Source organism: Melozone crissalis, unplaced genomic scaffold (assembly GCF_028551555.1).
Source record: "Melozone crissalis strain CALT ecotype California unplaced genomic scaffold, PUWL_Pcris_2 ptg000042l_1, whole genome shotgun sequence".
Classification (NCBI taxonomy): Eukaryota; Metazoa; Chordata; class Aves; order Passeriformes; family Passerellidae; genus Melozone; species Melozone crissalis.
The window spans coordinates 35,890,235-35,916,079 of NW_026535820.1; the positions used below are offsets into that span (position 1 = coordinate 35,890,235).

At 37.8% G+C, this 25,845-nt stretch overlaps 1 protein-coding gene across 1 annotated transcript in view; it reads left to right on the forward strand.

Annotated features, from left to right (window-relative positions):
• MOCOS (molybdenum cofactor sulfurase) overlaps nucleotides 1-25,845 on the forward strand; it is a 205,435-nt gene that overhangs the window by 152,650 nt on the left and 26,940 nt on the right. Inside the window, exons 6-8 of the mRNA XM_054285191.1 lie at nucleotides 3,425-3,624; nucleotides 17,954-18,070; nucleotides 20,718-21,161. Coding sequence (XP_054141166.1) covers nucleotides 3,425-3,624; nucleotides 17,954-18,070; nucleotides 20,718-21,161 — 761 coding nt within the window. The remainder of the gene's footprint in view (nucleotides 1-3,424; nucleotides 3,625-17,953; nucleotides 18,071-20,717; nucleotides 21,162-25,845) is intronic.

Below are 25,845 nucleotides of genomic sequence, written 5' to 3' on the forward strand. Positions count from 1 at the left end.
CTCCAGTATTTAGCTTCTCATAATAAGAGAGACAAAAAATGTATTTGAATGCAGATCACCGAGGTTTCTGAGTACAGCCTGAAAACCTTAAGCACCAGATCTTTCATTCTAGAGGCTCCTTTCCAGTCTCTGTTTTATCTTAATCTATTTATTCAAAATCTTCAAAATCTTTTATAGGTGCTGACATATGCTTATTTGTCTACAACTCTTTCAGGAAGAGTTAACATTTGAACATTTGGGCTGCTGAGATACTGGTTCTTTCAGAAGGAGATAATATGCCATTATATGTGTGCCATTATGTAAGGCAAAACCAGGTCCATGCTAACTCAGAATCATTCTTTTCTGAATATTTATTGGACATCTGTATATCTCAGACTTATCTGATTAGATAAAATTCCACCGGGAAAAGAATATTTTACTCTATTTTGCACAGAATAAGCAGCTAACAAGACAGAGGTTATGCAAATACAAGATGTTATCAGCAAGCAAGACAAGCAGTGGATTTCCTACACCATGATAAAAATTGTGAATACTTTGAATGCACACAGTTTGTACCCTCTTGTAAGTGTGGGATAACTTCTCCTTCTGTTAAATATAACTTACCTGTCCCACAGTCTCTGTGGAGAGGCATATGCATACATGCAATTCCTGTGGAAGAGCTGACACTATAAATTTATCTGTGGGTTATTCAATGGAGTGGCACTCTGAATGTTCCATACTTGAACAGTATTATTTTCCATAAAAATACCCAGTCTGAGGTATAATTTGGTAGGTCTGAGATGGTGCTGACCTATCAGAACGCTGTAGTGTGCAAACATACATCAGCAATATGAGGCATACCAACATCTCCACAGGTTTGCTAGAATACTTTGGCAAGGAGGTTTGTACACAAAAGCAAGTAGAAGCTTGCTCTGTCACTCTCTTCTGCTCAAAAAGTTTACCACGAAGTTCGTGATGAGTGCAGGTTGTGGTCTGTGAGCGTTCTCTGTGCTGAATGTGTCCCTACACAAATTACGCACATAAATACTGTGCATGGTATTAGATAGACTTCATCTAAAGTAATTTAGACGTGGGATTAATTCTGATCCAAATTACAGAATGCATAAATTGTTCATAATTTAAAAAAAATTTTTAGAAGCAACTAGAGGCAATTCCCCTTAATGAAATAATGCAGATGTAGGGAATAAAAACACTAAACTGAGAAAAGTTCAGGGCACTTGAGTCTTTCCTAGCACCTTCTTGAGGTGCAGTATCGATGATTTCTCTGAATTGTAAGTCTTACAAAAGGCTTATCATGTGTTACTACTTTTATTCTCAAACAGAGATTTGTTCTGGCTTTTATTTTCTCTTCCTTACATTCTTACTCCTAGAAGGGAGATGAGGTAAGCACTGTATTTATATAATACACAGTACAGATAATTTTGTTGAACGAAATAAAAATAAATCACAGCTATTTTCTGAATAGATCCCTTTTTCTGTCAGAATAAATTTCAGATTGTTGGCAGTTTTTCCACAAGGTTTTCTGTGACATCAGGCCTAATTACCACCTATTCTGCTACTTAAAAATATGGGACCCTGGCAACACAGCTTCCTTTCTCCAATCACACGGCAGAAAGGCAACTGCAGGCTATTGCATTTGGATTTGGCAGAATAAATAATTAAAAGGCTCATCAGCTTTTCGCTAATGAACAAGGAAATGTGATTAAGAAACTTTAAAAGAAAATAGCTGAAAACAATATAGAAATGATAGCAGGGATGATTGCTGTGAATGAGTGACTGAAATTTCTGAATAAGTGATTTCTTCAACCAGGCACAAGGACAGTAGTTTAATCTTCTATTAAAAGATTCCTGTCAGTTTGGAAAATCTCTGAATCAGGAGATTAGACACATCTCAGAAGCTGACAAGGCAGTCACTTCTCTTAAGACAGCTACTTTCTGAAAAATGCTCAGAAATAACTTTGTGTGTGTGTGTGGTTTTGGTTTCCTTTTTTGCTGTTTCAAGACTCTTAACTTCTACCCAGCAATGACTGGGACATTTCTGACTAGTCAATCCTTATTCTCAGAGACTCTAAAAATACAAATCATCTTTCAGAACAAAATGTTCTAGAGATGCTTACCAAGTTTACTGTGGCTAACATCTAGAAATTGCACTGATTCACTTCTGGCATGCTTCCTTGCAAGTGCTTTGCATGTTAGTGTCTAATTAAATATCTTATTCCTCTTTATTATTCTTCAGCACCAAAAAAATGTGTTTCTACCTTATATCTAATCTGTTACTATGCTTTTAATATATGACCTCCCAGTTTATCTAAAGAAAATAGCACATAATAGAGAAACTCAAAAAAAAGCTGAATAACAGATGCTGCTGCAGTTCTTCTGCATGCCAGGAGAAATGTGTCTTACTGTTTTCCTTTATATATGGTCTTTTTATTAATAAAGGCAGAAAAGTCAACAAGATTATGAATTTTCAAGTGTGGAACTTTACAGACACTCAGATATAAAAGTAATATGCACAGAAGTGTGAGGTTCATAGTTACAAAGATTAATAAACAAAGGTAAAGTGTGAAACATGCTCACGAGCCTCAAATAGGATACTCAGCATTACAGAAAGCACTCTGGGTCCAAAACCCAGAAAGGAAAATACTCTGCTACCTCAAGAGGTCTTGGCTGATCCTGTTTTTACTCTTTCCACATGGTTTAGACCCACCATAGTGCAGTTCACAGTCTGCATAATGGAAGTTCCTTCAATAGGTGCATCTAGCAAAGACACAACCTCTCCTCAAAGAGCAGAAATTTTGGAGATCTTCATCTGTCAGGAATTCTCTGCAGATCTGTTTTCCAGACTGCACAGTGTAGCAAAAAAAAAAAAATAAATTACTCTTTATGCTTTTCCCAGGCCAAGAATTCACACTGCCCTTTTTCTTCTACATAAAGAAGTCTTGGAAGAATAATTCTTCATTATTCAAGTAAATTCCTTGTAAAATGACTTTTTTTTATTTTGTCATTACATTTAGAATTTTATTATTTTTATCTCAGACATAACAGTTTGCTTTCTGTGCTGTGTTCCCATGATATCCAGAGTTAGGTCTGGAGAAAAACTTGGTTTTCAATTAATTTGCACCAGAACATCTTAGTTTTAAGTATAGACTGGAAGTATAAATCTTGTCATTTCTGTAAACCATTTGAGTGAAACTTTAGCTTTCTACAGTAGATTAACCATAGATAAGTCCTTGGTGCAACACCGCTTCTAAAACTTCTACATAAGGAAAGAAAGACTTAAAAATTGTATATGCATTTAAAGAAAAATGAAAATATCAATTTTGTGCTAATTACCTCTCACCACGCCATTCTGAAAAATCATCCTTTTTTTTACATTGCCGTAAAAATATTACACCTGACCTATATGTGCACTTTTCTTTTGCAGGTGGAATGGAGAAAATAAAGCAGCACACCTTTGCATTAGCTCACTACACCTACACTGTGCTGTCTAACTTGAAATATGCCAATGGGGCTCCTGTAGTCCGTATTTACAGTGACACAGATTTCAGCAATCCTGATGCCCAAGGTCCAATCATCAATTTTAATGTGCTCGATGAAAATGGACAAGTGCTCGGCTTTGCACAGGTATGTTTTTCTCTTGTCTTAACTTGAGTTTACAGTTGTACTTTCATTTAAGCATGCTTACAGTGAATTCTTTGTTCTAAAATAAATTTTTTATTCACAGTACTCCTTTCTGAGGTTTTGGGTTTGTTTCTTCATAGCTCTGCACCACATATACACACCATTTTTAAAGCAGTAGAAACGAATTCAATAAATAGTGCTAGCACAATACAAAATACTTAATAGCCAGAGGCAATATCTTACAGATTTATTACTCCACAAGTAGGAAATTTGGAAGTAGGTTGTTTTAACAGGATACATTGACTAGGCAGTTTGATATTTTGCTGGCTTCCTTCTCTAGAGTACTCAAAACTGGGAATTGAAGAGCAAGTCTGGAAAAGCTGATAAAGAGACTGCCTTGGAGCTTTGACATGCACGTGAAATTAGATCTCAGAATATTGCAGTCACAAATGAAAGAGGAGTTCTCTTTTCCCTTCAGTTGTAACAATTACATTCTTGTAACATTCCTGAGCAACCATGGAATAAAGTTGAATGATCAGTGTAAAGAGTGAGATTCAAACTCAAGAAATTCTTAAATGCTGTCTTTCTCAGCAGCTTTTTGTAGCTTTTATCCATCAAGTACAGCAAGTATCTTTAAGATGAAGCTTCATTAGGCTTTTCTCCCTTCAGCAGAGAGTGCATGGCTGTGCACTGTGTAGGCAGTGGGTCACTCAGGGGACAGTTGCTCACTTGCTCATCAGCAGAAGGCAGAGAAACCACAGTGCTCTTGTTTTGCTTGCTTCTTTTTTTTTTCCCCTTGGTTTCCTGAGAGAATAAGATAATGAGGAGAACATGGAGACATGTCTACAAGAATACAGAAAGAGATCCATTTCTCACTAGAGAGAACAGAAGTGAAGCATTTGTTTTGTAGTTGCAAGTGTGGAGTTTTACATTTTTGTAAGGCATTACCTGATGAACATGGGATGGCCAAATGTAGAGTACTCAATAAGTTCTTCTTCATACACATCTTTTTTAGCCAATGCTATCAAATAGCAGCAAATGTTCACCACATTTCATTTCAAAGCAGTCCACATTTTAGGAATTAATTAGTCATTTATGTAGCCTTCAATATGTGTGACAATGTTCAGAAAAGATTGGAGATATTAACACAACTGGGTTTGTAAAACTCCCAAAACAGTTCAGTGTTGCTTCTGTTTTTTGATTAAAATAAAAACCTTTCTTATTTCTTATTTCTTATTTTTACAACTTCTTAGTAAAATTGGCTGATCCATGTTTCACTTTTTAAAACTCAACCAAATCCGCAAATTAAAAATTCTTTCATAGTCTTATGAATCCATTGTGCCTGTTTGCTACAGTGCCTGCTCATAAAAAGCTTCTTTATTAATGTGTATCATCTGGATTGTGCTGTTCACCAGATTCTGAAGATTTCTAACATATGTAGAATGAAGAGCTATAAAATGTTCAAATGCATCCTAGTCTCATCTGCAGTGCCTGTTAGAGTACTTTGTTTAATTAAAATAAGGTGTAATTTAATGACTTTTACAAATTAACAAGCACTATTCTTTCCAAAGCTATGACATGTGTGATATATATATAATTGGCTTCTTTATGGAATGAAATTCTTTCATAGACACCTTATAGAAGTTATGGGGGAGAACAAATATTTGCTGCTTCCTTTTTGTGATTACAATGAAAATACAACAGAAAGTAAGCTTCATCAAACTGACTATGTAATCTCTTTATACCTGCATACATGTCTGAATTTATATAGGTTTATTCAAATCAAATTTAAATCCAATACTTTTGTTAATTGTTTGGAAGTGAAATAATGGCCTCTGGTTTGATGGTGTCTATGGGCTACACTGCATGTGGATTCACAGGGCAGTCTCCACATGCAATCCAGTGGAGTCAGCAAAACATAGTTTCAGAAGGCTCCCAGAAAACATTTTGGGGAATTTCTGATGAAGGGAAAATTGGTTGTCATTTACCTACTACGAGTGGACATCAGTTAATGACTCGGGTTATCTTTGCATATTAAAAGAGAAAGAAAGGACCTAATGTCCTATTCCATCATGGATGATATCCCATCTATAATGAATGACTTATAACCAGGCATCAAACCAATTCCATTTGCCTCTTTGACAGGCAATTGTTATGTGCCCATTGCCTATTGTAGGGCACAGTGTGACTAGGCATTAACATTTGGTAGCTTGAAAAGGACAATATGGCCAACTGAATCCAGAGAAAATATTATGAGGAAGCTTGGAGCAGTTTATTTGGAACACTTGAGATTGGCAAGAAAGACTTCATAAGTAGACGCTGTCTTCAGACGATCCCAAGCTTACATTTAAGCCTCAAGATTTGCATAATTGGCATGATATTCAAAACTCTGAACTAAGCCCAAGATATTTAGCATGTGAAAGGCGTGTAGTGAAATACATGACATGTAATACCACTGCTGAAAAATGAGAACAGAGAAAAAATTATGTCTTTGGTCTGTGTAGTAATGGGGAAAAAAGTTATTCTTACCTGCTCATATGGTTGAAATCCATTTGTCAGTGTTATCAGTTTGATTACCAGAGCTAACAGGATTGTGCCAGTAAACACAAACACTCTTGAATTACATACACAGGGTCAATTGCACCAAGAGGAAACAGCCACAATCTCAGGTTCATCTTTGAGTAAAACCTTCATTGCAGCTCTGAAGAGCAAATGAAGGCATTTCATTAAAGTGAAAAACAAATAACCACATCATGATTGCATTCTCAGAGATGGCAACAATTTTTACAGCCTCCTGTCCCAATATAGATTATACAGAATATTTGGATGTTAAGAAATGATAGGGTAGGAGTGAAATAACTATGGAAGTTGGTTGAATTGCTATTGCTTTTTCATTTAAGTGTTTCTTTGTGACTGTTGAAGGGTAATACTGTCGTAGAATATTATACTTGGAATAAACTTGTCCTGCATCCTATATGTATCACTGATTTAATTGACAGTTAATTACTAGTTTAGAGTTTTTTGTTCCAAATGGTAATTAAAACAATTAAATAAGAGGGACTTTCGGACCCCAAACAACAATAGTCACTCAGAAGCTATGGTTTTAATTTAGATTTTTCATGAAACATTTCTTTATCTAGGAATTAGACTACTACCATTTTGAAATTTCCATAAACCTCTCATCTTTGAGCACTAAAACTGCATTAAATTTCCTCCTTTGAGCTGCACCACATACTTTCCATGAAAATTATTTCCTTCAGTAAAGCTGTCTCACAGACTACTATTGGTAGTAATTTGTTCTTGAAATCACTTGGGAGGAGACCTGTATTCTTTTCACACAAGGTGCCTGTCCTCTGCAGTAGCACCTCTGTCATTTTGTTTAATGTTTATTTGCACTGCAGCATCAAAAAGCCCCTGTTGTGATCAGGGGTTGAGTTATGACGAGTACTTGACAGGTCCAGGACATAAAGATGGCCTTTTTGCCAAATGGCTTCTTCATATATAGTTGTCTAGTCGAGAATGGATAATTCCCCAGCATTAGAGTTTTTGCTGCTAATGAAGTGTGGACGGATGACAGACTGGTAATTTGGAAAGGTGCAAAAGTGCAGGGGTAGAGATGAAGGACCTCTGCAGGATAGAAGCAGAAGAGTCGACATTAAAGCAGCACGCTGTCAATTTTCTGCCTCCTTGTGAGGCTACCAGAAAAAGAGAAGCAATCAGCCCTAGACTTGAAAGAGGGCTTGTGATGTAACAAAAGATGGTGTTACACATTTATATCTGGTGCTGAGCTAATGCAGCCAACTCTTCGCACAGAGAATCATCAGCTCATTCATTAACAATGAATATCTGCAGCTTTCAGCATATATGAATGTCATGTGTTCTGCCATCCCCAAGTCCTTTCCAGCCTCTTGAACACTGACAGCAATGACTCAGCTTCAGTTTGCATCCTTGCCATCTTTTTTTTTTCAGCAAAAACTTGCATAGGACTCTATGAAGTCCAAGCTGATTTGAATGTCAAAGAAATGGAACAGTCATAAGAGAACAACATAGATTTGAAACAACAATCATATACACAAAAAAGGGGATTTCTTATAAACTAGGTCAAAGTGCAAATGTTGTATGTTCTCTTCAGACTTGCAGATGTGAAGAAACATCACCATCTCTGCTCTGGGAGACCTTTTATGCTAATATAATTTATGAAATCTTCTCTTTGTTTTGGTGGAGAGATGAGATCTGTGAAATTCTCTGTGTATATTCAGTAGATAATTTCAAAATTATTTTATAATCCCTTCACATTTTATTCTATAAAGTCAGTTTGGAAGCCAGAAGAAGGTAAAGAGGTGACACAGATGGCCAGATGGAAGTTTATCTGAAATATTTATTGAATTGTATGCACTGGAGAGCTCTTGCCCAGCCACAACTTTCAGTTCAGTGTTATGCTAGTAGTGAAAAATAGCCCTTCCTTTACCAAACTTTTCCTTTTCCCACTCTGATCTTCTGAGACAATTTTTTTTTCTCCTCCTGTGCGTAATAGATCCAGTAATGGGCTTTAAAAAGTGAGCAAACCATCATGACTGTCTTTTGAAAAATGATCATAATTTCACTTTTCAGCTGTGGATTACCAGCATCCATCCCTACTCTGCAATTTCATCACTCCTTAGCTTGGAGCCTGAATCTAAAGCACAAGTAACTTGCTGTTATAGGCTCACCTCCAAAAGTTCCCTTAGTTACATATATGCTTGCCATGTCCCCTAAGATCCTGTCAGGAAGGGAACGCGCATCAGTCCATTAGCAGTCTCAGCCTTCTTGCCTACCACTTCACACTTGTGTGTGATAGACAAACTGCTATAACAGGAATAGCTGCCAGAGACAGAGAATGTAAACATTTTGGTTTGCCTAAGGAAGGCTCTTCTGCAGTGTTACATATGAATGAGTTTTGCCTCTTGAGACTGAGAACCCTGCTCACATATATTATAATCAGTTTTGCCTAGGAGCATACATTAGCATGTCCTGGCTCACCCTCATCAATCCAGATAGAGTGAAGGGAGGTCTAGACTTTGAGTTGACTTTCTTCACCCACTTCTCAATTAAAAGGAAAAAAATCAACATTTCTCAAGAGACAACTTCTAGTGTGCATCCCTTCAGTCTAAACCTATAAAACAGTTTGATGACCGCTTTCCTCCATCTCAGCCACCTTAAATTAATGTAAAGTTAAGATTGACTTGATGCCCCACTGGGTTTTTCCTTTTCTCCCTTGCTTTCTGTCATTCAGAAGTGAAGACCAGGGTCTTCCATCGGAATGTGTGGCCTCAAATCACTTACATCCAACCACTCCCTGTGACACCTTCTGTACTCTGGTAGCCTCTTTCTGCTAGCAGTGTATGTTAGTAGTATAATCTTTAGTTCCAGATCACAGAATATTCTGAGTTGGAAGGGACCTGCAAGTATTATCATCAAGTCCAACCCTAAGTAAATGGTCCATACAGGATAAAACCCACAACCTTGGTGTTATTAGCACCTTGCTTGAAGAAGGCAAAATCAGAATGAGACTCCCCCAAAAACAGTTTCATTTTCCTTTTAATCTCATTTTTCCTTCTGCATCCAAAGCATTCTATGTTAGTGAATTTTCTCATAAACAGTTCAGCAGCCGAGCTAAATTCAACCCTGTGGTTTGAGATGTAGAGGGAGAAAAATACATCTTAGAATTGCATGGTCATCTTTACTTAAACCTTTCTTATCAGAGGCAATTTGTTCTGGGACTTCATTAAAGCAAGAAACAAATAACCACACCATCATTACACTCTCAGAGATGGCAGCAATTTTTACATTTTACATGCAGTACAACGTTCACTACTGCAAAATATTTCCTAGTATTTAAACTAAATTTCTCTCACTGCAGAATGACTCCATTATTACTTGTATTGGGCAAAGAAAGAGACACCAGTTTGGGCAGAAAAGCAGAAATAGAGGATTTCAGAAATCCAAGACAGGGGAAGAATTGGACAAGAAGCATGAAGCAGTGTTGTATGGGTGAGGTGTGACGAGGGAAGAGACAGAGCACTGTATGCAGGTAGAACTTATTCCATCTGCTTGTATTTGGACAGGTCTGCAAACAAAAGTAACACAGGACAAAGTGGTGTGAGGCAGGATGGGAAATGCACAAAGATGTAGCTGCTCTAGGTAAATATGGTGATAGCCAGTTCTGGAAGTGCTTTCATACTGTAAGTACACTGCTTTGGTTTCACCACATTCTCTTTTGAAAGCTTCCTGTTCCTTCAGTAATATCTTAAGGAATTGTTCAGCTGGACTTAGATTAGTAACCAGGACCTGACAACAGTCAGGTGAAATGCCATCCCTCTGCTGTAGGCTTTCAGTGTCACCTTGAGGGATTCCATGCCTTATCTTCCCACTTTACTCTTACCTCGCAGGAGTGGAGAGAAAATATGTTAAATACTGTCAAATCTTCAGATACCAAGTGGCGGATGCATTTGTACATACACGCAGCTGGTTCAATACATATTCATATCACTGCTTATCGTTACCTGATAAAATGGACCAGGCAATACCTGAAGTGGGTTGAGTTCTTAAAGTAATTGCTGTTTGTGTCTTAGACAATATTTTTAGTTTTACTGGAAGATCATCTCGAGCCCACTGTACACATGGTGTACAGAATTAGAGCAATGACAACATGTGAATTACAGGAGTGAGAAAAAAAATGGGCTAGAGCATTTCCCATGCACAGGAAGTTGATACCAAATAATTTGGATCAGACTGACCAGAGCCTGGTACTACTTGTCAGTACTTGTCTGGAAATTCATACCACATCCCTGCAGGAGAAAGTGGGCAATGAGGAGGGAAACCTCCTACTACATTTAACCTATTTGAAATAAATCTTCATAGAAAGTTATTAATCAAGACATTTTTGTTGCTCTTTATATTTAGTCTTTTTAGCATTTTTTCCCCATCTATTTCTTTTTACTTCCGTGTAAAACAATCATTCAGTTTTGTTAAGTGCAGCATTTTTTCATCTGGGCCACAGAAAATGGAAATCCAGCAATTTTTAATTCCAGCTAAGAATGGCTTTGCAGAAATGGTCATATGACTCTGAGCTAGTTACACTAATGCTTTTAGAAGCATAACCACTCATTATATTAATTTTGATGACTCAGGGAAAGAAAAATGTTCTCTAACTTGCTTAATGGGGTTTTTGGCCATCTTCCCAACAGCTACCTAAAAATTGCTGAGTTGATTACTCACTATTGATTTTAGCTATGGATTTAGCCATTGATTTCAGGAAGCCAGGAATGGCAGATGGACCTGCACAATAGAATGCAAACAAGATTATAAGGACAAAAAGATTGTTGTGAAGATTCCTGTTGAACATATACTGATTTCCTTGGTTCCAATTAGTTTCCAATTGTGTTGTGGATGTCTTGGACCAGGGAGATAGCAGCAATGCAGTAAACCACACTGGCGTGTCAGTAAATGGCACCTTGTTTCTTCAAACTGGCAAGAAATCATTACAATCTGGATCTTTGCTTTTGTGGCATGGCACTGGGTGCTCAAAGACAACCCTTGCAAAAAGGAGCTCACAATATAGGAGGCAGCTTCATTGATCTAGGTCTGAACATAATCATAATAGTTGATCACTGACTGAACATAAGGAGGTGCTGTACTTCAGAGGCTCAATGTGAGAAATGCAAACCTGGTTAGTAGGTAATGAAACTCTCTTCCTGCTGAGGTAGTAGTGGCAGAGTACAGGCTGAGTTCTTTCTGTTTTATCTCATTGCAGGGGTACAAATACACATGTGAGTTAGTGTGCCTGAAATTGCCTACTATTAAACTGCACATCAGAGCTGATCAAGGTTAGAAAGCCTCATGAAAGACTAGACTGAAGGTGTTGTCTGACACTGTTTCTCTGGAGTGTCCTTGCACGTTGCTAAGGAAACGAAAAGAGATAAAAGAAAGATGCTCACAGTTGTTCAGATGAAAGAATCCAAGATGAATGAGGGAGGCTAAACATTTTCTGTTTGGTAACAGGGCCAAACTGTGACTCTAAACTACAGACCTTGTCACATGGGAGAAATGTGGAAAAAACCCACATGGTACCAGGAAAAGAACTGCACTTTTGAGAGCTTACACTGGATTCCCTTGTCCTTGATCTTGGTAAAAGCAGATCAGCTGCCTTTGAATGCATGCAGTGTCTAGTTTCAGTCTAGCCTTTCTGAAGCCTTTCAAGACAAAAAGAGACTGGCCCCACCTTCTCTGTTACTCTGCATCCTTGTTTGCATCTTCCCACCCCCACATCCCTCTTTCCCACCACACCACTGTATAGGATCCTGTGACCCTAACTAAAGTAATATGGGAATTTTACCCCACAACCTCCCTATGTTCTATTATCCCATTTTCAGGGGTTAAATACAGACAGAAGAGGATTTAAGAGCCTTAAAATAAATAGGAAATGGTGGAGAAGATTTTGACTGTGACGTGAATTAAACCTATGTCACTGGACTTTCAGTGGCATGCACTGCACATTTTTATTCCTGGGCATTGTTTCCACTTGTATATGTCTGCTACATTCCCCTTTATCCCTCTTGATATTAGTTATAGCTTAGTCTTCTGTGTAGTTTTCCTCTGGCTTCAACATTTCTGACTAGCAGCAATTTGACTGAAAGCCTTTAGCCTACAAAATACCTGGGGATGCTCAATGGGATGGAGAGATACAGATGTTTTTCTATGACTCACAAGAGGCTGCTTTGTTGAAGTCAGTTATGAAGCCACTGAGGGCTTGAGTTCCTTTGCTTTGCTTTCTTCCTGAAATCTATCCTTTCCCTGATATCATTTTAGTGAACCAGGTTTTCATTGTCAGTGAATGCAGTTTGAACTGGAGGGGGGAAAAAATCCCCAAAAAAACCAGAAGGGAAGGTGTCATTGGTTGGAGAGATCTGTGGTCATTAAGGCACCAAATCAAAAAAAGAAAACCAAGATGTTTAGCTTACTCATCAGTCTGTTCTGTTTCAAATAGCTGGATTCAAATTCACTTGCATAATCAGCAGGAAAGAAAAAAAAGCAGTTGAAAAAAATGTTAGGTCATCCATTAACAGGACTGTGTTTCATTGTTTCATTTCGTTTTTATAGCCACCCTATCCCCAAGAAATCTTCTAGATTCTGGTTGTCAGAAATGTAAAATTATTGTTGCTCCTTTATACATGAAGAACCTGCAGTTCACTATGTGTATGCCATCTCCTAAGTGAGAATTCCTGCAGAGTGACAAACCACATATTTTGAATTATGTCAATATTTCCAGCTTGCTTCTCTCCCATGCAATCTTACCTGCTGTTTGACTGTCTTTAAAACTAGCTGAGAAAATTATCACATCGGCCGTAAAGTTCCTGATAAGACAGCATTTATAGTGAACAAGTATATTCAGGACACTGAACTTGACAATATTAATACATTTCAATATCTCTGTCTAGTACTTCACTGCCTTCTACCAAAGGGATTTTGGTCAAAATGATGAATGGATGAAGACTAAGAAGATATATATGTCCTCTCTTTGATTAATTTAAACCACTGTCAACAACTAGAGAGGCAAAAAGGAGAGGATGAGATTACTCAATACTGAGAGAATCTGCCCACATAGAAATTATTTCTCTGAGATGGAAAAAAAATGCCTTTGTTGTAGAAAACTATGCAGTTAAAACAGTTAATGATACTGTAACTCAAGTAAAATTCCTCCTTCTCCCCCCTACCCCCACACTAAATGGTTTGGAAACAAGTGCTGATTTTTTTTTTCCTTCTGACCTAGTTCTTATTAAATTGTATTTAACAAGATTAAGTATGCATTTGCATCAGCAACAGCGTTTCACAGTCAAATGCTGGATGACAGAAAGAGCTAGCTTAGTTTCTCTCCAATTCCATGCCATGAATCAGTGAATTAATTTACCAGTGGATGTGGAGAACAGCATCTTGAAGCCTGTTTTATAACCAGCCATCAGTGGTATGCAATGAAATTCTTGTAATGAGCAAATCCATCAGACAGACAAACTGCTCTGGTTTGGGCATTGGCATTGTAGAAAGCAGAATGAGAAGTCCTAATCCCAATTCCGGAAGGACAGTACTTACCAGTATTGAATTATATGATTTTTTTTTTCAGAAGACTTCATGATGTGTTATAAAAAGTTCCTTTATTCATGTGAATAATTCTTGTGATAACTTACACAAATAAGTACTTGCTTGAATAACAACTACAGAACTGCATCCTATGGGAATGACTTCAGCAGGGGTTTATAAAGCATTCATCATTCTTGGTGAAAGTGTTAGACTTAGTTGATTAGGAATAATGCACAATTATGTGCTATTTGTAAATCTTTACTCTCATTTAGCATTTACATACCTACAGCGAATATCATTCTCAGACTTATTGTAATGAAACTGATGCCAAAGAAAAACTTCCAGCCTTCACTGAGTGCCTCAGAAGCCCTGAAGTGAATTGTTGGCAGAAGTTAGTCATTTAGCAAACACAGAGAAGTTACCAGTGCATTGTGACAGGAAATGGGAAAGCAGAACAGACCAAAATCTCATTTCTCCTCAGAGCTTTCCAGCTGATGAGTATCAACTGAAATACCAGATTTTCAAGAGGGGACTACTATAGGGTAATGCATTAAACTGAAAGCTCTCCACTTCAATATTTTTTATATTAAAAAAAAATTGTATTTATCAGACAGAACACTCTGAAAAAAACCCCAAATGTGAGCATTTGATCAATCTGGGAACACTAAAGAAAAGCTCATTAATGGAAAAAAATTAACTGTTTTAAAAAATTGGTTTAGGCAAACTTCCTTTACGTATCTTTGTTAAATTTGAAGACCGTGACTTGGAAGTGTGAAAATCACATTTTGCTTGTCAAAAATCAAGACAATGTGACATCAGAAGTGTTGGGGTGTGAAGAAGTCTACAGGGCCAGGCCCACAGTAAAGAGCTTCAAAAAAAGTAATGAATGCCAAGGGGCTCTGAGAGACAGAAGGGACTCCAAGATAGCATGATGGCTTGATTACCATGTCCTCAATGACTGAAATAAGTAAAATGCTGCAAGATTTCTGCATTTGTTTTGCAGTTTAATTGTAGTCTTTAATCTCTTAAAAACCAAGGCACAATAATTCCAAGTATCAGATCCACAAAATCACCAAAACTGACAATCCAAGTACATGAGGCTGTGTACTTACCATTAGTACCATTCATGCTTCTGTGCCTTCATTGATGAATTCATTCCTGGCTCCCAAAAGTCACCCTCTGCTGTTACAGACAGAGCTGCAAGTGACATTCTGTATTTCATAACCCTGAGTTCAATATCCATTATTGCTCCTTATGGCAATTTTAAAGATTTGTTTTATTTAAGGAAGCTTTTCTTCATCAAAATAACTGTAACAGATGTTTTATGTTCTATTTGTTTTGCTGTGTGATAGCACTGCAGAGAGAGATTAAATTAACTCCCCAAGTAGTGTATTTCTAGGGTGAAAATAAATGAGAAGAAATCAAAACATATGTCCAAGGGAAAACCAAGCATCTATTCAAGGGACAGATACTTTTGCGGTGCTGACTTTACTGGTTCTTTACATGGTGCCATTGTTTCCAGTGAAAAGTGTGCATCACATTCCCAAGATCTGTACACTTTATCACATTGGTGATCATGAACTTCAGTTAGTACTAAAGCTATTCATAACTTACCTTTTTTCTCCTGAATCACAAATCCCATATTCCTCTAATGATCATGTTTTTATGTCTCAGTAATCCTGGGCCAGTGTACAAGTTGATATATACTACAACTAAAGTATCATTGTAGGTAAGGATTGGATTGCATGACTAAAGTGAAATTGCTGTTCATTAAAGAACAGTAATAATTTATTTGACAAAATGTTAAAAAAATTAAAGATCCTGTTTGGAATTCCTTGAAGATGTGTCATGGAAACTGTATTACACTGCATACATTTTGATTGACAAGGCTGCCTCAGGAACATTCCTTTTAAAAAGTATGAATAGTAAAAAGATTCTATATTTTGAAGGTTTTTGTATACTGATAAATAAGCCCAAACACTGCACAATTTCAGCAGTGAAGTATGTCATGATTTTTGCCTTGCTTGTCATGATTAACAGAATGACAGATCCGCCCACAAGTCACTAGCACCATGACAAACCATGCTATGGCAGCATGACAACTTTTCTCATCTAAATTAAAAAAGACATCAAGAAAATGTCACTGTTCCCATATTGAAGTCTTCTGACAAAACAAAGCTAGCAACACCACAACAGTCTCTCTCAACAGATGCCTCTTACTAAAACTTCAATTTGAGAAAAATGCTTTAAACACAAGATATTTTCCAAGGCATTAATCATCAATAGGGATCTTGGGGCTGATTATATTCTCTACTTTCCAGGTCTGTATATATGGAGTTATTTTGATTATGTCTGTGTTGGAGATTCAAACAATTTTGAACTAAACTAGTGGCACATTGAAATGTGAACTTGAGAACTTGTATGCTATAGCAATGTAGAATTTTTTGTATACAGCACATTTTTGTGCAGAGACCCTTATGTCCCACATATGAAAAAAAAAAAAACCAATAATTCTTAACTGCTTTTAGCAGAGCTAAATACTATTTAGGATGAATTATTTCAGTATGGAGTAAGTTCTAACAGAAGGCTTGGGTTTTCTAGCCACTGACATAGTGACTTTAAAAGTGCTTGGTGCACACAGTTAAACTCAGAGATATCAGAAGATGGAAGATTGACATATTAAGACAGAAAATAGACTGAATTATACCAGAAAGTGTTTGGTATGTGTGCTGGGCCATTATTCTGTACAGAGGGAATTTATGTTTAAAATAATAAAAGCCAGTAGAGATTTAGCCAGCTACAAAAGCTGGGTTGAAGATTTTTACTGTTACCTCAGATGAAGCATGAGCTCACAGTTAGGGAAGTGGTTAGTGTGAGTTGGTTGACACTCCCTTTCCTGCCCCTTTAGGCTGAGCTGTTGCTGTGCATCCAGCTGAGCCTGAGCTTCCTGCATGGAGGATTCTGACCCTGGTACAGCAGAGTCCCCTGAGTCTGCAGCGTGGTCATTGGCAGGGCTCTCAGCTCTCCTTTTGAATAAAAGGAGCAAAAGGGGTTAATGCAAGTTGTGCAAGGTTGTTTTGGGAGTCTGTGGTAGAGGTGAGGGTCAGATTTCATTCATTTATTTCCTGTCCTTTCTTGCAGTCCTGACCAGGAATGCTCATCGTTTTTCATCAAAGAAATAGCTGGTGGTAGCTCAGCTAATCTTATCAGCTGCTGCTCTTGCTTTTTGAGATCAATATAAAGCATTTCCAGGTTTCTGCAGTGAGGCTCCATGGTTTCTTAGTTGTGCTAAGAGGATCCCTGTAGTGTTTCTTAGGTGTGCTCTGAAACCCTGACAATCTGTATCCCTTGCAGCGCTGTCCTCCCAGTGCATATATATATATATATATGTCTCCATATGAGGCACGTATAAGCACATTCTTCTGTTGTCTTTGCACATAATTTTCATTCCTTCCCATAATTTATTCATGCCAGTTTGTCATCTAGTATTGTATTTCTGCCCATTCATTATTCAGTGGATGATAAAGAAATGGTGTAATACCAAACAGCATGAGGAAGAAATGCACCAGGGACTTGGTAGATTGAGGGCTGTATGTACAAAACTCAATGAGAAATTCCAGTTCATTCCCTGTCCTGGCAAAAGTTACTGCTTACTGAGGGGATGATCCTTCCAGCAGTTGTGTGCCAAAATCCCATAGATGCCATCAGTTTCTGTAATGAGGACTCGCAGTTTCGGATCCTTGAAGCACAAGGCTTTCTTTAGCTACCTGAAAAGGTGCCCCAGGCTTCTCTTCGGTCTCTTCAGAGGCAGTTGCAGGTGGCGGCTCTGTCAAGACACCGAGTAACACCTGGCTGCATGTCTGTAATTAGCAGCACTGATGTGAATAAACCTGTTCGCAGCTTTAAAATTCAGCAGATGTACTGGCATTCATAGTCTCAGGACCTGATTGACCTGATTGTGTGTGTGTGTTTTTTTGTGGAGTAGTTGCTCAATGCTAAGGTAAGCATCTCTGCTCCTACCACTGCTTTCTTCTGGCTGAAGTAACAAAGTTGAAAAATGCAAAATTTGTATGGGAATGGTAAAAGCTGCAGTACGTTGTTAATTGTTTAGACAAATAATTTACTTCCATGGATTTCTACCTTTAAAACACTGTATCTTGTTGACCACAACTTTAAAATGTCTATTTTTCATTCTTCTCCTGTGTCTTCTGCTGGGAAGGTGGACAGCATGGCGAGTCTCCACAACATACACGTTCGCACAGGCTGCTTCTGTAACACTGGAGCCTGCCAGATGCATCTGGACATAAGCAATGAGGACATCCAAAGGAACCTGCAGGTTAGTCTCTGAATGTGGTTAGAAGTTAAGACCTAAAGTGCATCACATTCCACGGTTTTGAGTCTCTGTGACTTTGCAAATGAAGTTAAATTTGACTTGGTTTTTTAAGCATTCAACTGCTTTGCCTTGTTAAGGAACTAATGATTGAAACTCGGCTCATTGAAATGAGGTATTGAAAAAAAATCATTTGATGGATGCAGAGAAGTATGTGTTGCTTGTTATTATTTCATTGGAGAATAGAAAACCAATTGTTTGGTTTTGGAATTTCATGATATCAAGACTTCCAGCAGAATAGAATTTCCTGGACAATTTCTCTCATGTTTTTCTTTAAGTATCGTAATTAATTATTGTACATACTAAGGCTCAAGAATTGTAGACCTGTTGCTGTTGGATGTTACAATTTAAAATACACACACAAATTGGACAGGAAACAGTAAAGGCAAATATGCAGTGAATCTCAGAGAATGAACCAAATTTAGATGAAATCTATTTAGATTACTGGTGTGTTAGATTTTTAGAATATGAATATAAAGATTGTTTTCAAGATTACTAATGTTTTCCATAAGATGTCATTAAAAGATGTATAGCAGGATGTATTACACTGAAGTGGAGGAGGCTTCCTGTCTGCATATTTGTCAGAGTTTGAATATACAGTAAATTAATTCAGAACAATCAAAAACTTTATTAATGGTGTTCTTTCAAAGGTAAAAAAATTCTAATGGCTATAATGATATTATAGTTCCCAGAGACATATAGATAATTTTGCAAGCACATTTACATGCAGGACTGATAGCACCAGCTCTTAAAGGCTTCTGCAGCTCTTTAATACCTTCCTTGGGAAAATGGTGCTTTGACTTGCATTGGAAGCTCTCTCTTCTGAGAAAACAAAAAACAGTCTACCCTTTTGCTGAAGTGAAAAATGCCAAATAACCAGCTGCAATGCTCCTGGATCTCCTTATACAGGGAGGATTTTGCTAAGGAGTGAGTGACTTCTTTTAGATCTGTGTCATTTAAATGGGGATAGGCCAAAGTTAAATTTATGGAGAGACACTTAATCACCACAGGTTGTATAATGAGGTGGTACAGTTACACAGTCATTATTTGGGGACATTCCATTCCCTTCAGTGCTTTGAGAAGGATCAGGATGAGTTATTGACAGCATTGCTGTGTAGAGGGAGTCATCTTTTATCACATTATTTGCACATATACTTCAGTTTCGTCTTTTCCCAGGGTGCTGGCTGTATTCTTCCTTCCCTGATGAAGTTGTACATGATAAAATGCCTGTGAGGGAGGACTTTCTGTCTTCAAGTGTCCCTCGAGAAGTGTGGTTAGTTTTCTTAGAATGTTATGTAGGAACTCGCTTACTTATTTGCACAGTAGGAACCTCTCTCCTCAGTCAATCAAGCAATACTCGGCAGAAGGGTTGCAGAAGGGTATATTAACAGATGCAACCTAATTTTGAAAATATTGCTTCTGCTCTGTTGTCAAGGATAAAAACTACTTCACACTGCATTAAAGTATTTACTACTGTGTTGCATGCTTTGACATAGATGTAGGGTTTTTATTTCTCCTTGCTTAAATGGCATCTGTGTTCACTGTCCTGTGACATTTCTTGCTTAAAAAAAAACAGATCTCATGTAAATAAACTATTCATGTGTCCATTTTTAATGTGACAGAAATGTGTAAATAAATTAAATTCTGAGAAAAAATACCCAACAGCTGCTGCGCTTAGGGAATAGGATGCTGAGTTTGGACTAAATCCTAAGTCCATTGGTGACCTACTATTAAGTGGATGAACAAAGGGGGACTCTAGCTTGCAGCACTCAATGACTCACTTAAAGAATGAGAAACTTTTGCCCTTAAGGCAGATTTTTCCATAAAATCTTGTCTGAGAGACCTATCAGATGGGTACCTACATGGAGGTCACTACAGGGCATTCAAAAAATTTTTCAGCAAGATTTTTTCAAGTGGAAACTTGTGCTATTCAAAGGAGGAAGTGTTGGAGGGAAGACTAGTTCTCTTTATACTAAAATCAATGTGTTGGCTGGATCAGCAAGACAGATTTGTTGGATATTCCTATGTCACTTAGGATGTCTGAGCTCTAGATTCAAGTCTCTACTTTGCTGTTACACCAAATGAGTTAGTTCTCTCCTGTTTGGACTATTAAACACAAGCCATGATAAAGCCACTGGTATAAAATGGTGCTTTTCTGACTAGTGAATATCAAGAAAACTTCCCCCAAAAAATCAACCATCTCATGGTTTGTTTTCTTATCTGAATGTAACATCGCGGTTTGAGTCCCAGTGAACTATGCAGGTGAGACTGGATTATCCCTGGAGATTGTCTGAGCTGTCCATCATGGGACATACAACCTTTAAGGGATTCTTTATATGTTTTTGGGAAGTATCTCTTCCCCTAGAATAGAATAGGACAAGCAGCTCAAAATTATCTTCATAGTCTAAGTAAATCATAAGATGATTGAGGGCATTTTCTTCATTTTCTCTTTGTATTGATGAGTTAACCTTCTATTTTTTACAACAGTTTTTCAGGTTAGAATTAAGAGACTCATTAATAACTAGGTAAAATTAGAGAGAAATAAAGCAGAGTATCATGACAGCTCTCTGGTTTTCTTCCTATTTCAAACTAGGCTGGCCATGTCTGTGGAGATAACATAGACCTACTTGATGGACGTCCCACTGGTTCTGTGAGAATATCCTTTGGCTACATGTCTTCTTTTGAAGATGCGCAGACTTTTTTGAATTTCATCATAGCCATCAGACTCTCCAACTTGGATGCTGAGATTCCTCTCCAGTCTGTTACAAAGCTGCCGACAGAGTCTGTTCCAGATGACCACCTTTCTTTTAACAAGGCAGATAAATTGTCTCCAATTCTGCAAATCTCTGACAGAGGACTCAGGAATATTCCATCTGAGGCAGAGACAACTGGCAGCTGGCAGCCACCAGAGCCTGAGGCAGAAAGCATGAGGGCAGCTGTTTCTGAGACTGCAGTGCCAACGTGTAGAAAAGGTGGCAAGCCTATCACTGTTGCCAAAATTTACCTCTACCCAATCAAATCCTGCTCTGCATTTGAGGTATGTGCTTTGAACCATTCGGAAGTGCTTGTGCAGCTCAGTCTTGTGTTTTTCATCAGACCCATGTGTATGAGATACTAGGAAGCAGGGTGTGGGTACCCATGTTTCCTTTTTTCCAGGGTCTGGATTCAAGTCCCACGTTTTAGGCTACCTTGAAGGATTTTGGATTAGGCTGAGGTTACAGGGGAAGGTTAAATGTGTCTTCTGCTCTCCCGTCCCCCACAACAGGCAAATCTGCACTTGATGTAACTTGAAGAAAATAGTTGGATTTGCAAAACTTGACTAAAATGTAATCAAATAATTAGTATGCTTTTACAGAATGACATGTGATGGACTCGTAGGCATTGAAGGGTAGGCAGCAATTGAGAAGTAACTTGATTAACATGTTATAATTGAGAGGCGGCTGATTTACATTACAAAGAAATGTTATCATTAAAAATACATTTGCAACAGAAATATGACATTTAAGTGTTGCTGTGCTATTTGAAAGTTCACTCTTTGAAGATTTTAATTGCTTTTTTACCAAGTTAATAATATCATCACCTTAGCTGTGACTTTTTTTTTTTAATAATGCATGATGAAATAGGTGTATGGCCCACACATGACCTAGGATGTCACTCTGCTTAGTACCATACTGGGAAGTGATTTAATGAATGTCAATAATGGTATTACTTTCCCTACGAAAACTTACTGGTGTAGGTCAGTGTCTCACATCTGAGAGAAAATTGGGGTCAAATCCAGTAACGAATCTCCTGAATTTCAAACAGGGCTTCTCAGCTGATTTGATCATGTTTTGTTTTGTTTTTTTTTCTTTCTCAGTGCAGAGAGGTTGGGCAATTAAACACTATTAAATGATCAACCAAACATCTGTATTTTTAAATTTGGGTTGGCTTATGATGTCTTTAATTCAGAGACACAATCCTGAGCATCAAATGGGACCTGAACAAACAATTTCCACCCCTTATTAACCTCCCACTAGATCAAACTGTTTAGAAAATCAAATTAATTGCCCATTTCATGTGAAAATTTTTTAACCTTTGTTGAAGTGTTGCAGTTTTCATAGCTATATTAGAGAAGCCCAGTATGGAAGCTGCTGAAATATGTTGGCAGTACTCATGCACCTGTGGGGTTAAGTTCTGTTTTTGACACGCAGGCTGGTGTTGTGAGATACATGCCACAACATTCAGCACTAGGAAGGCTTTGAAGTGATTGTGCCCAGGAGCAGGTAAGACATAACTCAGCATGAAAAACAGTTTATGTTTCTCCACAAGCTGAGCCAGATTTCTCCTCTTCAAGCTCTGTGAGGGGAAACAGCTTTAGGTGATAAATTCGCACAAACCTGGTACTCCCCAGCAGACAGGACTGCAGTTCTATATGAAGGGGGGAAATCCCCATGCCTCATGCATAGTGCTTGTGTCAGGCATGAGTTAATGGGCCCAGAGTGAAAACAGGACTCATCTTACCTCAGCTTCCACCTCTACAGCTCAGCACTGTTCTGTAAGGAGTGAGAGATGGATACCTGCTTAGTCATTTTAGCATAAAGTAGGCATCTGCAGGAGGAGAAATAAATCTTCCTAGATATTTCTGTTTCTTTTCATGGACTGCAAGAGGAATCCAAGGCAACTTCGATTATGCAGCTAACACTAGCTTATCTGAATAATTTAAAAACAGATATAAAAACTGCAACTACATTATGAGGTTTAATTTTGCATGTCTGGAGTAATTTTTGAAGTATGTTTTGATTTTTTTATGACAAAGCCTCAGCCACAATAAAGGCCTGTAACCTAAGCACTGTCAGAGCCTGTATTACCAAAGAGTTACAGAAAACTAAATAAATAGGGGATTTAGTGTATGGTATTGGAAGGGACTGGAATTTGACTATAAAGACAATTTAGCTTTTCTTCTCCTCTACTTAAACAGTATTTTTTGTGCATTTCCACATGGTTTCCATGTGGTTTATATAAGGTACCTGAGTGCATGCAAAAGGACAGTAGAAATTGACCTAACAAATGGGAAATTGTTGTTATCCACTGGGAAAGGGCTTTCACTGCATTGGGAGAGCAGGCCAGGAGTTGAAGTCAAAAGAGTATTTTGATTTTGATGGGGTTTTTATATTGAAGTAAATCCCTGCAAAAAATATGTTTGCTTTTGTGACTTTTCCTGTCCACCAGATATTCTTGTTTTTTCTTCCTAAAAGTCTGACTGGCACTTCTAGACCTGTCATACATTTATAAGCAGCCTGTGAAAGATCTGCCAATCTCACTGTCTGCCTATATAAGAGATAAAAATACCATCTTACAGACCACCATTTGTAAAATGAACTTTAAACTCAATTATCCCATTCTAAATCACCAAGTGGCTTAGTCTCTTCCCAATGAGAAAAAGTAGAACAGAAAGTCATGGCTGCCAGGACCCAGACCCTGCAGAGTGCACTAACTTCCAATATGTATCTATATATATATATATATATTTTTATATGTCATTACTGCAGCTTCAGCCTGTATCACCTTGAAACAGGAAAACAATGTATGTCACATGCACTTGAGTGTGAAGCAAGACATGCTAGAGAAGAAACCTTACCACAATTAAATGGAATCAAATCCTGGAAATAATTTTGCTTTCTAAAATATTGATTATACCAGAATCTCTAGGCTTTATCTTGAAAAGACTGAATCATAGCCAAAACTATTCTTTTGCCATTTGTTTAGTGGGTTTTTTCATAGACTTCACACTTAACATTTTATTATCTCCTTACTTCAGGAAATGCATAAACTTCTGAAGTAGTTCTAAAGTAATCATGTAGCCTTAGTCATTGATTGGAATCCAAGAATTGCAAATCATCTAAAATAGCTTTAGATGCTTTGTAGTTGCTGGAAATGTAGAACACTATTTTCCCAGTTAAAACCTTGATCTCCATGTTTATCAGTTATAGGGTAACTCAGTTAGCTGATGTGAAAAGGTAGAAGTGGTTCAAATGCTGAGCTGCGGTAAATTCATTCACCTTCCAATACTTTGATACTTGAGATCAGAAGCTCATGGATTTGTAGGTTCAAGTGGAGGCTTCCTGCTGGTATGGGAGGTCAGACCTTTAGCATGTTCTGTAACTAGGGTTTATTGTAACTATGTGATCACTTGAGTTTTTGTAAAATAATGTATGCAGTGGAAAATTCCAGGTAACTGTGAGCAGGACTCAGCCCATCTGCCACTGAAATCTGCCCACAGAGTTGCTGGTTGCAGGATAGATGATTAGAGGCAGGAGGACAAACTTGAGGAGGATGTGAGTGTGAACTCACAGCTGTTTGATCTCCTCTTTAGAGTCACATAATCTCCTCCTCTCCTAAACTCTGATTTCTCTGTTCTATTCTAAGTGGTTTAGTATGAGAGGTTCTTGACCTCCAGAGAAAATGAGAGTGCAGAGTGCTTTGGCAGCCGGGAGAATGAAACTTGGCATGAAGATTGTCAGCTAGCTGCAGGTCAGGTGGTTTCTGCAGAATTGTATGGAGTGTTCCTGGCCATTGTTATCTCATGGATTTTGTACACATGGTACAGGAAGTAGAGGGCAGAGTTTTCTAACTCAGCTTCTCAAATTTGGGGTTTTTTCCTACAATTATTTTATTAAATAGAGAAAAGCAGAGGAGTAACCTCTATCCCAGACCATTTTATTTTTTCCAGCATAAAAATGTGGTTTAAACATGCATTTTTAAACAGGAACATCTCTCATGTTGATGACTTTTGCATAATTATATAATGCAATGTGCCCAGTGAAAGAGGTTAGGAATTTAAACTAATAACTAATTAATAACTTTATTATTCTTACAGTAGATTTCAGAGTATAAAAAATTGCATCTCAACAGAGAAGATGAGCTAGCTTTTAATTTAAAATACAATGCAAGTTCCTAGTGGTCAGTGGATAAATTATATGTAAGATCATTAACATTTTTAAACTTAGATAATTTAAAGCCTTTTCAGTGATTCCTTTAATGTGTTCAAAAACTGTGTTGGCCTTCATGATGACATTACTGTGAACTATGGGAGAAATGCAGCACAAAATATTTTACAGAAAAATCTGAAATAAAGAAAAAACCAAACAACACCACACGTTTTTGCAGTGGATATGTTCATTTTGTGATAGGAAAAGATGGACTAAAGCAGATGGGACAATACCAAGTAGTGGCTGTATTATGCAATGATCCTTATGACAGGTAGAGGAGACCATACACTGAATGATCCTGGATGCATAATCACCTGCCATGCTTGGAATGAAGGTGTGTGCTGGTATCTCTCAGTAAAACCATGCACTCCCTGCTTTCCTTCTGTCCTCCCCTTTTATTTTGTCCCAGTAGCCAGAGATGGCCAGGCAACTTCAGGGAATCACATTACAGGCTATACAATGCACTACTGCTCACTGCCACGTATGCTAACCTGCTCTATTTTACTTTATTTAACTATCCCTTCAGCCCCTGTGAAATAAGGGCAGGATGTGCTCTGCACAGGCCTAAGTGCTGAGAGAAGAAGTGAATGTGTTCTTCCTTGCTCATCTCCAGTGTCAATATTAGCAGCAAAAAAGCTCTGGCTCTTCAGAGCCATCTGGGACTCTCCATCCAAGGCAGCCACAGTTATTTTGTTGTTGCAACTTCCTTTACCAGCAACACGTGCAATACAGTGAGCTGAAAAGTGGAGAGGG